Below are 13,927 nucleotides of genomic sequence, written 5' to 3'. Positions count from 1 at the left end.
GGTCAAGTTGGATGGGGCTCTGAGCAACCTGCTGTAGCTGAAGATGTCACTGTTCATTGCAGGGGATTTGGACTCGATGACCTTAAAATGTCCCTTCCAACCCAAACTACCCCATGATTCTCTGATTATATTCCTTAACTAAGAGTACTGATCGCACCCTTCCCAGAAAGATGAGCCTTGCATTTACTTTTTTTTCATATAGCAGTTTCCTAACATGAAGAAACCTTGCATTTAACTACCAGAGAGAAGAATTCATGATCTACTCAGAGCGCTTAACCTGCTTATTTTTGTTGAATCTTTAGGTCTTTTCACAGAAAGTATCATTCCTTAGAATTCTATTTCTCCTTCTATGCAGAGGTATGGTGGTGTCATAATTTTTTTCAATCATTTTTCCATTAGTTATTTTCATTACTGAAGTTACTTGTTGAGGGCTGTAATACCCCAACACAGTTACAGTACTTAGGGACCAATCTGCACTCTCAGTTTCAGTTTATGAGCATAAGTGTTTTACATTTATGTTCTACTGAACATAAACTGTGTTTACACTTATACCTAGAACTATCAACAGAAGCTTTTTTCACATATCCGATCAAATAATGGTAAATACTTTTTCAGTTGTATGGATTTACTTACCCACAGTAGAACAGCACAACACAAACATAAGCTAAGACTCCTTGTACTTTTATTGAGCTTGTTACGACTCTGATGAGCTGTTTTAAGGATAAAAGTTTAACAGTTAAATCATGTAACACACAATTATTAATAGAATGTTTTAACAGGTATTTCTTATTTGGTAAATTCAAGACAAAAGTAGAAACATTTACATAAATAGTAATTTATTCTAATGTTCCCCTTGGTAGTGCTAACTATTCAAGATTTTGGTTTGAGCAAGTATTACACTAGTGTCTAGTTGCAACTTTGCCAAAACCACAGTCTGATAATGTTTCCTTCACCACTGACTTCTGAGTAAAATAACAAGTGAAAAAAACCTCCTCAAAAGTCAAGGTCTGGAAGCTGAGTTAACAATCTTTGAGGAAAATGTCAAGAGATGCTGATGCAGTAAAACAGAATCAGTGTTTCGCACTATGCTAACATTCTGAATACAAAATTGTGTTGTGGACGAGGCATATGAATCCCAAGTTTCAGTAACAAGTGATCCTGAAATCTCAGTTTACTACACTATTTCACAGTTAGGCTTCCAAGTTAGCAAAGCACTTCAGTTTGTTTTAAACCTATCACTATCCAGGCTATCATATCAGAACACAATTAACTTGAAAAAAGCACGTCAATCAAATCCTCACTGATACTTAGTTGTAAAAGAAATCATGATTATGGTCATAGTTGTTTTGGGCGTTTTTTTGGTGGTGTTGTTGGTTTGTGTTTTTTTGTTTTGGGTTTTTTTTATGTTTTTTTGTTTTGGGTTTTTTTTATGTTTTTTTGTTTTTAAATCCTGGATAAAAACCAGGCAAAGCCTGTCAATAATAATTTTCCCCATCTCTATGGGGGAACATTACATGTAAAAGTTAATTCATACCGGTATTCTTCCAGGAAAATTATGAATTATTTTTGCTGGCAAAGCAAGGACTCATTCCCAGCATTATGATAACTGCTGCTTGTCTACATGTGTGTATTCACGTATATACATTCTGCAGTAAATTCAGAACAGACAGCATGTGGACACAATTCCAGTAACAAAGTGATTCATTTTATACCACCATGTCCATGTAACAGGGTCAACTATTTCAGAATCATGTATTGTACAACAGCTCAGAAACTCAGTGTCCCATATAAAAGAAAACTTAGTCATTAAGCATATCATTACAGGGACAACCACAAGGACTCCTATGAAAGCCTAAAAAAAACCCTAGTACAATACTGCAAGCATTCTGGCAACCAGCTGCTTTGACTATGCCGAATGAATGAACAGGAGAATTGCCAAAAAAAATAAATGTTTAATAAGCACAGATGTAGTTTAATTCCACTGCTACAATTCAAGTGTTTATAAATTCTATAAAATTAATATATATTCAATTTCCTATGAAAGGCTGATAAACAGTAACACATTCATGAAGCCATAATTAATGTGTGATATAGGTTATACTGAATGCTAACGCAACCTTGCAGCATCGTTTCAGTTACTTAGTTATCATTTCATTCTCAAAACATCAAAATGAGCTAGATATCTTACAGGCACATGTTCTCAAAGTGAGATCTTATGACAGAAAACTGATAGGACAGACACAACTTACTAAAACAGCCAGTGGAAGAGGAATGAAACCCATTCTTCTGGAAACCGAATCACTATAATCTGTATATGCCTAGAAAAAAAAAAGAGGAAGAATAATGAAGTATTTATGCAGAGGAATGAGCTTATTTTAGCTTGGCACACCCTCTAGATAAGAATCAATCTCTGCTAACAAACACCATGCTGGTATAAAGTATACCTATTCACATTTTGAAATTCAAATGCAGATAACTGTACTCTCAGACAAAAATGTAATACAAGCATGACCAGTAAGATTAGCTTCAGTGCTCTAAATCAAGAGCAACTGGAGTATAGTACAAATCTCTAAATTGAGAGCAATTAGGACACTGAATCCAAACATGCTATGGTATTTCATCTGTACTTTATTACTAGCTTAGAGACCTTTTTGTATTAATTTGACTTTTATCCTCAAATACTGTACAGAAAAACCCATAACAGGGATAAAAGAACAATTATCCACCACACTAGCAATTTTAAATCATTCTACAAACATCTATAATTAGCCTCAGGGTAATTGTGTTAAAATCATTTTGAAAATAGGTTTACATTTGAGCTCTCAAACCACAACTACTTTGCATGACAGCTCTCATGCAGTATTGAATGTCATGCCAAAGTTAGGTAGCATCTTATAGGTACTCATTTTCCACAGAGGATCCTCATGAAAAGTAATGGCATTTTCAGAATTAATAAACTTTTTTTTAATTAATTATTTTTAATTGAAGGTGACAAACTTCTTTATGAGGTATAACTACTGCATTCCTAGAAATGGCTATTAAACATGCCCAAGAAAACTACATAAATTATTATAATAAAGTTAATTTAATAGTTAAATCACTCATCCAGAGCACTCACTAATAGTTAAGAGGCTCATCCAGGTGTGCTGTAATCAGTCTTTCAAAGAACAGTACTAATGAAAAACACAAGCAGTCTGCATGTTCTGTAAAATACCCATGCCACAGCAGTAACATGCGTGGTACAAACACCCCTATACATCTGAGCACAGTGTCTGTGAAGAAATAATATAAACTCCTAATGAACACTGTATTTTGATCCAACACAGTTAAAATAAAGCAAAAAGAACAGTAATTTAAAATTATCTCAAGAAATCTTGTCAAGCTTACTTACTTCCCATATATCTCAAAAATGTCAAAGTTGTTACACCCATCCCCTGACTGTAAGTGTCTTTGGAAGACAAACTTCTCAACAATATATTAAATAAAGCCTGAACTGACCTAAACAACTCGATAAAAGTAAGAATATAAATCATAAGGAGATATTCCTGTTATCTCTTATTAGAAAAAGCAGAGTAGAATTTCAGTGCTGTAGGAGTGTAAGAGTTCTAGATGTATTTCTTTAAGTATTTGTTCCAATATTGTCCCCCCTCCTCGCCCCCCCCCAGTTATGAGAAAATGCCTTTATTTTCAGGCTTACATTTTTCTGTCGACTGCTAACAAGGTCAAATGCAAGACTGGCTCTGTATTCACTGTAGACCTGGAAAAAATCCATTACATCTGATGTGTGATTAATTTGTTATCACACTTTATGGAAGCAACAGAGATATTAATAAAATATTTCTGTAAAAATATTATAAAAAAAAACTTATGCACAGGCTGAAAGAATCAAAGACAGTTTTTCTGTTTAATTGCACCCTTAACAGATGAGTCTGTATTTCTGCGATAAAGTAACTTGCATACATATCCAACAAACAACACTATGCTATGTTTTAGGAACTGAATGAGGCTTTATAAAGCATTTACTGAATTTTAGGATTATCAGAAACACAAAGAGAAGTCATGTTTACTTTTTTCCTATAGTTCATAACTCGTTTTAAGCTATGTGAAAGGTAGCACTGGGATCAAATTAAACAACTGAGAGCTTATTTAAATACTGAGAAAGTGATCCCATGAAAAAAGGAAATTGTATCGGAAGATGAATGAAGATTTTCCTTCTCTTTAAAACAGTTCTGCATATTAAGACAGAAAAGCATCTATTTTAAGAAAAGTGGTAGGGCAACTTGCATGGCAGGTGTTCAAAACTTCTGAAAAAGTCTGACCTAGCAACTGTAAATCTTTAGAACTTCATACAAAAAGTACGAAGTTTGTTAAATAAGCTTTGCAAAATTGTCACTCACTACCCCCATCCTCCAGCTGTTTCAGCACACTGAAGCATGCTACATTTTTGGCTATCATGACTTCATCATTCCTCTTTTCCACACTCTCTGTATGAAAGTAGGGCATGCATAAAAACCTCTGTCATAAGGGAACTTATTAAGTACATCCATTAAACTTGTTTCTACACCGCACAATGTAGTTACTTTAGAGATGCTGAAAAAGATAGCACTTCCAAGTTCTGATCTCATTTCCTGAAAAGTGCTTTTAACAGTGGAAAAACACTAACTCGTTTCTCTTCACAAATTTATCAAGTGCATTTGAATTCAAACAACACGCAAGACAAATGGTCAATGTATCATGCCGCACCACACAAAAAATAACCTCATCTACTACTAGAACCTTCTACTAGTCCTTCTTTTGAAGGACTGCATAATATGTATGACCTCAGAAATTTCAGGGGTGGGAAACTAACATAACCTACTTCACATTAGTACTCCAGGGACAGTGGAAAAATATCTCACTGATTTTAGATTCCACATTTAACAGGCATGCAAGAACAAAGATTCAGCAGCCTCACAATACCTGTATTCCCTAAAGCCTGAATTTTAACGTACAATCCATCATGTTAGAAAAGATACAAGCTCTGTCTAGACTGTAGAACATGCAACCTTCTGCCAGTTTAGCTAGTGATCACTTCACAAAACGATCTGCCAGTTGTGTGAACTGTTATACAATACTTTCAATAATTTATGGATCTAGAACCACTAATTTAGAAACAGAGGTGTTTGTTCCACATTATAAAGATCCTCAGAAGTATATTGTGTATCAGGAAATTACCAAGCTTTCCCAAATGATATCCACTATATGAAAATAACAATTTTTACATTTTCTGCACTGAAATCAATTTTAATTAAAAAAAGGCAAAATAAACGACAACTTAAAATAGCACTCAGCATTCCAAACAGGATACCTACATCTGCTGTGATGTCATTGAATTTTGTTATAAAGGCATGTTTCACAATGTCCACCGCAATTTCTGAAGCAACCACCATGCAAACATCTGGGAATAACACCCAAAGATGATCTGAAGGTTGGGAAGAAAACAAGTTAGGCCATTTAATTTGATGCCAGTATACAAAACAAAGATTATAGCACTTTTACTCAACGGTGAAAAAATCCTCAAGAGTCTGAAGAGTCTGTAACTACATCACCACTCAGCACATAGTGTGCAAGTTCCAGCTTATTACATTGCTGTTTTAGAAACTTATCAGTACTATACAAATCATACCACAATTAGGATCAAGTTCTAAAGTCTTCACTTTGTACAGCTTTATCTCTCCTAGGAAGACAACCTTTGCACATACTAGATAGATGTTCAGTACGTGTGAGGAATAGACAGAGCACCTGTGGTTTAAGATGCTTAAGGTAAAAGGTAGACTGGCAACATTAAAGCAAAATACAGCGCACACATCAGGGCTGAAACTTATTAAAACAAAGTTTTAATAAAATAAAATCCAAATTTTGCTCTATTCAACATGCTATTAAAATCTTAAGTATAATCAATATTGTATGAATGGAAATTTTTACATAATCTATCAAATTTCAATCTCACTAGCCTCCCAAAATAAAATTCCCTAGGGGATCCTTCATCCTTAATGTACTACAAGGAAAGGGAAGGACTAGGAAATCATTCGAGACACTACTTGGAACATAAAAGTACGCACATTTGTAGCATAACAGCATACAGGTCTAGCAGAAAGGATAGAGTCACTCTTACAAGAAAGCCAGAAACAGAAAAACGAGAATCTAAGGTATTTGACAAATTCAGATTCCTCAATTAAATGTTTTGGTTACCCTTACCTTTCAGACTGAGGGAAGAAGCAAGAGATACAGTTGTTGATAGCACAGGAATTTGCCATTTTGTATTAAATTTTTCTGCTAGTTTACTCACCTGGATTCCATGAGAACTGTTCCATATTTCTTAGACATACAATTAGTAGCAGCACATAATTGGTGAACCTCTCCTTTATATCTAGTAAAAAAAAAAAAAAAGCTGTCAACTCCAAAGAAACATTTATTAGCATACATAGATATCTACTCTTTCTGAGGTTCTATCATTTATTAAGTCTTGCATTCGACAACCTTTTCCACAAATTATTTGATCAGATTTGAGGGGAGGGTATGCTGGGAACCTCACCATGGGCAGGTTCTCTGCAGTATGCTGTGCCCTGACTGGATGTCCATCCAGTGCTGCAACAGCTCAGGGCTCCCAGCATCAGCAGGGACTTAAGTTCTGACTTGCTATCACCTTTTCTAACACGTAACAAAATATTAATGTTTCCTGATAAAAGATGTGCATTTCTTGTGGGATTTAAAAAGAAACAGCACCTCCTGGTGCACAAATGGAGACAATGCACATGTCTGTCATTTCAAGTCACTAGCAAGGCAAATTTCATTTTCTACAGATCATGGATATCCAAATTGCTATATACTGGGTCCAGTAGTAAGGAAGCAGGGGAAGCATTTCAAGACAACTATTACACCTTATTTAGAAAGCTCCCACTAGTCTTTCACATTGCCACCTTAAAAGGGAATAGCAGGATATATCAGCTAGTTATCAAAACCATAAGAACTGTAACACAGAAGTGATCCAACTTGAGATGGAGTCCTATGACTTGCCCTCCCAGACTAGGTAGGTCTTTTTTTCTACTTTGGTACCCTACCTCCAGAAACAACCCATACAGCTCACTCCAAGAAACATCACATTTTTTAATATATTGAAAAACCTCCCTGAAATTGTATTATTGAAAAATGGGGTAAAACCTAAAACGTAACGTCACCACAAATTAGCAATTCCAAAGAAGTTTTTTTAGAAGACAGTGTCTTCACAAATTTTCGTAATAGTTCTGTTATCATTTTTTACACCTGTTAATAACCTTGACAGTAATTTCTTTGTGGCCAAGTCATCTCCAAACCTGAAAGGTTGGTTCATTTCCTTAAGCACCTCAAATATTCCATGGGGTTCTATTTACTGATTTTGGTCAAAATTGAGAGAAAATAAGCACAAGAAACAGAAATGTTCAGAACACAGAAGGATCGAGCTGGCCAAAAACATATTTGACTTTGTGTCAGCAGCTTCCATCTTCCCTAGCTGACTACAGACCAACAATGATGTTCATGGCTGCAGTTACTATATTCTACTATAACAATATCCCTCATTTTTAAAAAGATGTTTCAAAATACTGGCAAGCCTGAAGGAAGGGAGCAAAAAGAAAAGAACTCCTCCAGAAGAGGTGAACAAAAAGCACACAGAATTCAAGACAAATGAGACTGCATGCACACAAGTAAAAAGGCACATTTTGGGGTACATAAGCTCATCTCTGTGTGGGCTGGGGAAGGGTCAGAGGAAGCACAGGTTTCCAAAACAGAACCAGCGGCATATGTATAGGGGAAGAAACAAGGAAATTCTTCAGTAAAATAAATTTCAATACAAGAAAAATGGGACATGGTGAAGTCCTAACCCTAATTTATTGGTTTCCTGCCAATAATGCTCCAGCAAGTATGCTCTTCTGAATTCACCAAATACTGCCCAAATTACCAGAACACAATATTTTCTGATATATCTAGTTATGAGATATCACTTGGCACTGTCATCAATGGATTAATATGCAGTCTAGCATTCCTTGTTCAATACTATCACACCCATTAGCGACTTGAAAGTAATCACTGAGTTTTCAGACTTTTGCCTAAAAATCACAGAGGTTTCATCTTTTATTTCCCACACTGCATACTTCCACACTGCCATGACACATCATTGCTCAGCAATGCTTAAGACAACACACAGAACCCATCTTCAGTGCTTCAGATCCTAAAGAGGCCTGTACAGATAGAAATTCTCAAGTGGGAAGGATGGACCTTAATTCAGGCCTAAACATTACAGAATGTCCCAAGCCAATCGTTCAGATATTTATTACCTGCTCAGTATATGTTAGCTCACCAGTCAACAGATTAAATTGAGAAGGAACATCTTTGGCCTCAGATTTCCTCTCATGCTGTAATAATAAACATTTTCCCCCCACTAATTTCTGAGACTGGATGACAGGCTGAGACCTATTTTTCCCCTCTGCTTATTTTTCCTGTTCTCACTGGCTTCCCCTCTCATCTGTTATCTCTGCTGCCACAGCTGTTCAAGGCTGCTCAGAGTGAGGGGAATGAGTGCGGCTGCTCTTCTTCATCCTCACTGCTCTCATCAACCGACTGTCAGAGACACAAGCAAGGGAGAAAGGGCATTTTACAGCCCAAATGATTCAGAAGTTTGTTTCATTTCTCACCCTCATTGACAAGGACAAAAAAGGCTTCAGGATATCCAAAACAAATCAATCCTAAATCCCAATTAAAATTTCAGAATACAAAATATGCACCAATAATATTTCATCATTTATTATGAACTTATTTGGTGTTGTATACATACATGTATTTTCTTCTAAACAGGTGAGGGGAATTTACTATACCATGTTTTGCCACTTGTTAGATGATGCGGTGAACAACTGAGCCTACATCCCTAGACCCACAGTCATGGGCATCATATTCTTAAAGAAGAACAAAGGGAGAGTACATGACTGTATGTGTGAACCTGGGGAAAGTGACAAGGCACCAGTGTTACTGTTCAGTTATAGAGAGCGTGGGTACTGGCAAAAGCAAGTTTCTCTATTCTGCTTTGGCATGACAAAGAGTAGAGTGGGAATAAAAAGGGATCTCTTCTTCATTCTCCATCATTACAGTCCTTAATAACGTTGATATATAAGCCATTTCAACTCAGTTTTGAACATATCCCACAAAGTGTTGCTGATAAGCATATCATAAACTAGCTTTCAGTTAGAATACAGTATAGCTTTAGTAACCCCTTTCCATTGTAAGACAGGGTTAAATGACAGCCAAAACAACAGGCTGAGGACATTTTAAATGGCCTTCACAAGCACAGGATTAAGTAGTTTACTTTCTCATTATCTATGCTCCCAAGCATTGAAGAACTGACATCTACTACTAATTCAAATCTACTTATCCACCTGACCGTCTCTTGTCAGCACACACCATGCATAGACTGCATTCCAATACAGTGCTTAAAACTCTGCTCTTAACAGGGCTGGCCCTGAAGCCTCGTCACACATCATATTATATACTCTCCATATACACACTCTTTAGACTATTTTGAAAGATGACACTGAATTTGCCTGTGCTTCCGTGCATCCGCTGGCGGTGTAAACAACTACATATGATTAAATCATTTAGGTTTCCTTTAAAATATGTATTTCACTATATTGAAAAGGGAAAGGAAGAATCAGACATTCCAAGATTCCACATCAGAATTTAGTGGTCATGTGTCAAAATCTAACCACAATATACAATCTTCTTCCATGAAGATAAGTCACGTGTGCTTATTAGAGTTGTCATATGAAGAGAGGCTGTAAGCGTTTATTTCAAAGCCAGTAATGCACATAGTGCCATAAATGCAACAGGGGAAAAAAGAAAGATGTACTTTTTGCTATTGGTTCTGTCAAGTAAAGCCAAAAATGAGATTGCACATAGCCATATCAGATTTTAAATACTTTCACCCCACTTACATTGACCCTACCATTCCAATTTGAATGGAATTCTATGCCCATATTAGCATTCCATTCTGCCCTTCTACAAATCCTTCTGGAAAATGGAGACACTCAATTTAAAGGACTGATAGCAACAGAGACCCAAAATTTAGCTGTCAATGTGTCAGAGAGTATCATCACTCTAAAAACACATACAAAAGACTAGAGAAATGCATGTGATAGGAAATAAAGGATGTTCCTAAGACAGCATTGCATCTAGTGTGGACTACTGTAATTAATTAGCCAACATCCCGAACAATTGATTAGTGAACTTACTCAGGAAGGACCTGAACTCTGATAAACTTAGGTACTTTGCAGCAGTAACTAACAAGAAGGGCAGTGAGATCCCAGGACCAGAGATCCAGAAGTGGCACTTCTACTCGCCTGGGTAGAATAAAACAGTCTTTAGAAGACCTAGTTATTTCCTTCCACACATCATGCAGGAATCCTTAACCAGGAAGGAAAACCTAATTTTGATCATGTTAATCCCACTGTTTAGGTGTTTAGATCAAAAAGATGGTTCTAAATCATAGCATGTAAGACATGAAACAAGGTCTTTTGGTTTAAATCTCAGCAAATCCTAAGTAGCTCTAGTGACAACTACCTCTTAACAAGCGACCAGAGCACAAGAAAGGATCAAAGACTGAATAAGGAATCATCAAGGAGGCACCGATCTATCTTAAATGTACTCCTGCCCCCAAATCCCTCATCCTTAAAATGAACAACTGCATTACAATAATGGTATTAAAAAAACTAGACACACATGAGACAGCACTTTGAATTCCAGAGACCAAAGGTAAAAAAAAAGTCTGTTCATTATTTTGATCAAAGCCAATGAGACTGATAAATCAGAGACAAAGCAGAAATAACAGAATAATGGGGGGGAAAAAAAAAGGTAAGAAATTAAAAAGAAAAAAAACCTGAAGTTCCTAAAGCTTCAGAATAAATATTTTAAATTTTTGAGATGAGTGATTTTAAAAGAACAAGGAATAATCTGGCCAAACAGCTAACTGTTTACTAAGCAAGTAACATAGTGCACTGCACCTAATGTACTGCTTCATATGAGGTACAATTGTGTTTTGTGAAAAATTTAGTTTAGAGAGCAGCTTGGAGTTAAAATAAGACATTTAAAACCATAAAGAAAGGCAGCATGTTGGGCTTTTAATGATGAAAGAACTTACCTTTATAATTTTGGTCTCCTCATTCATTAATCCTGAACCCTACAAAATTAGCTCATGGATATCTATTTCAAAAGGAGAATATATTATTGAAATTCAGGGAAATATTTCTTCCTGCTACAATAAAAATAAGGTTTTGTGTCTTCTGTATCAAAGTCTTTTCCAACAGCCACAGTGTTTAGATTGCGTGGGTGTACATTAGCTTCCTAGTCAACATCAGGGTGGTAACGCAAAAGCAGTTTTGCTGCAGCTGGTATCAAAGCTGCAGGAGCTGATATGGTTGAAATCACAGATTCTACAGCTGCAATCTCAAGCACCTATACGAACCCCAAGATCTTTGTTGACCTCCTGCACCTAAAAGATAACAGGTGTGATTTTATTGGATAACTGTGTAAACAATGTATATCTCATGGTCCATTCAATTAGTTTTTACGTAGGTGATTCACGGGTCTTTTAGTCCTGAAGTTTTAATTAATTAGCTGTTACAGCAAAATTTTAAATGGCCACACAAAGGTGAGAAGGATTACAGACTCCACTGACACTAAGTACAGAACTGGAAATACTGAGAAAAATAATACAGCCACACACGAGCTTGCTATTCACAAGCCAGTGCTGAGCACAATGCCAAGTGAAAATTATTTCACAATTTCCAGATTTAAACTGGCAGCTTAATGGCACTTCATACCCTGGTGTCCTACTAGATAGCATCTTCAATACCATGCAAAGCTCTGCAAAGTATTTCAATGTATGATATAGGACATAGAAAGTACACCTGAAGCAGTTCATTTCCTTTTTCATGCTTCTATTCACAAGATTACTTGCTTTTGATTTGTATTTGTAGCAACTTCTCTTGATGACAATGTCTACCCTTGAGGTCACTGCTATCTTACTTTTCTGCTAGTTCATATTTTTCTTTTGATTAACGTGTTAAATAAGACGGGAGTGACAAGTTTCTCATATGCCTTTATGAGATTGACCTTATCCCCCCCCCCCATTAGTATATTTAGCTTGTGTACTAATCAGTACCTTTCCACGTGTTTGATACAATGGCAATAGTTTGAACAGAACCCTACAAAAGGTGGGGCAAGGGGGCATCCATTCAGTCTGTCTAAGCTTAATCAGCTACTGTTGCCATTGTTGCCCTACAGCAAAGACTGCAGACCTGGGAAAACAGCTGGAAGAAGCTGAGAGAAAGGTCGGAAATACATGGGTGAACCTATGTTTAGTACTTTATTTTAGCAGTTTATTTCAGTCCAGGCATGCAGTTTAAGCATATCATGTTCTAGGATGCACAAGGCATTCCAAAGGCTAACTGGAAGCTCAGTCCACAGGACCAGACTAGCCTCAGTTCCAGGGGTAGGATATAGCATTGGCATAGCATGCCAACACAAGATGCACTACCATTTCAGCTGCAGGAAATAAAACATTTAAAAGGGTAACAAAGTTATCAGAATACATGACCTGAAGCAACACTGATCCATCCTTACTGAAGCTGTGATGCAGTAAATCTGTTCAAGTTCAAAAGAGATGAAAATCACTCCTAAAAACCTCTCTACGTTATTTATCTATGAGAAGAAAAACACTGCTATTTATACCCATACTGAGAAGCATTCCAGTAAAAGTTACCTGTTTGAAGGGAATAAACCAGCTTGTTTTGTGCACTCTTCTATGTATGTACTCACCTGCTTCCATTCCCATATGGTATAATGAATGGCAACACTTTTTCCACCAAGTGATAAAGGGAGACCTGATATTGCTATTATGGGTCTTCGATAATAATGTCTAGCAATAAAAACACTGATATATATTTCTTTTAGCATACAATTGCAGATGCTTTTTATGGAGGAAATTACTACCCATTTCTAATAGCAGTCCCTCGTTTATTTCAACATTTAAATCAAAGAAGAGGCCCTGTCTTTCAGTAGGAGAGCTAGATGCATACTTTTAACTATTTTCTGCAAGTATCATGATTAATCAGAGAAAACTCTCTATGTTTTCTGTCAATATTTTAGGAAACATCACTTTTAGAGGTTCTCACTGGAAAGTTAAATACTTAACATTTTTTAAATTAAGTGTATTTAGATCTTGGAACAAAAACCCCCATACTATTAGCACAGAATAGCACCTTATCAACACCACTGGGAAGATTATTTTGGAGGGTTTTTAAGAGGTACATTTATGAGGTAGATTAAAATTTAGTGCTAATTTTTCTGTTACATGATATGTTTAAGATTTTATGTAAATAGTCTTTTACCCAAAGCATCACAAAACAATTGACATTTAACATTTGCATGTAATATCATTGCAGTTTGCAGATGAATTATAAAAATATCCCATCAATAGCTAGAGTCCAAAGCCTGAAGCAAGCCTGCTTGAAAGCAACTCTTGATAAAAAAAAAAAGTCTGAATCTTCTGTTTTTAAATAAGGAGCCTATTTAAATTTTTATTTTAACCTATTGAACTTTTCAGTTCTCTGGTTTAAAAAAACTAGGAGTTGGAATGGAAAAATGTATTTTATTTTGTTTGTTCATCTGTATAAATAGCTTTGACCAAATAAGTCATATGCGCAAAATAATGGAAACAAACATATTCAAAGATCAGAAAATACTACAAGCAAACCTGTACAACCTTACAACTCTCCTATTAGTTTTGAAACCAAGAATTCAACAAATATTTCAGATGGCTGATAATCAATATTAGAATGAACCTCCATCAAAGAATACCTGTAAC

At 36.0% G+C, this 13,927-nt stretch overlaps 1 protein-coding gene across 1 annotated transcript in view; it reads right to left on the bottom strand.

The window, feature by feature from the left end:
* Positions 1-629: 629 nt before the first annotated feature.
* TAPT1 (transmembrane anterior posterior transformation 1) overlaps positions 630-13,927 on the bottom strand; it is a gene marked incomplete at both ends in the record, with an annotated part of 38,183 nt that continues 24,885 nt past the window's right edge. Inside the window, 5 exon segments of the mRNA XM_010287975.1 lie at positions 630-710; positions 2,250-2,318; positions 3,698-3,757; positions 5,352-5,461; positions 6,329-6,409. Of these exon segments, the coding sequence (XP_010286277.1) occupies positions 630-710; positions 2,250-2,318; positions 3,698-3,757; positions 5,352-5,461; positions 6,329-6,409 (401 nt within the window).

The sequence above is a fragment of the Phaethon lepturus genome, unplaced genomic scaffold (assembly GCF_000687285.1).
Source record: "Phaethon lepturus isolate BGI_N335 unplaced genomic scaffold, ASM68728v1 scaffold53555, whole genome shotgun sequence".
NCBI classification, from domain to species: domain Eukaryota; kingdom Metazoa; phylum Chordata; class Aves; order Phaethontiformes; family Phaethontidae; genus Phaethon; species Phaethon lepturus.
This window is presented reverse-complemented; position numbering and strand designations above follow the sequence as displayed.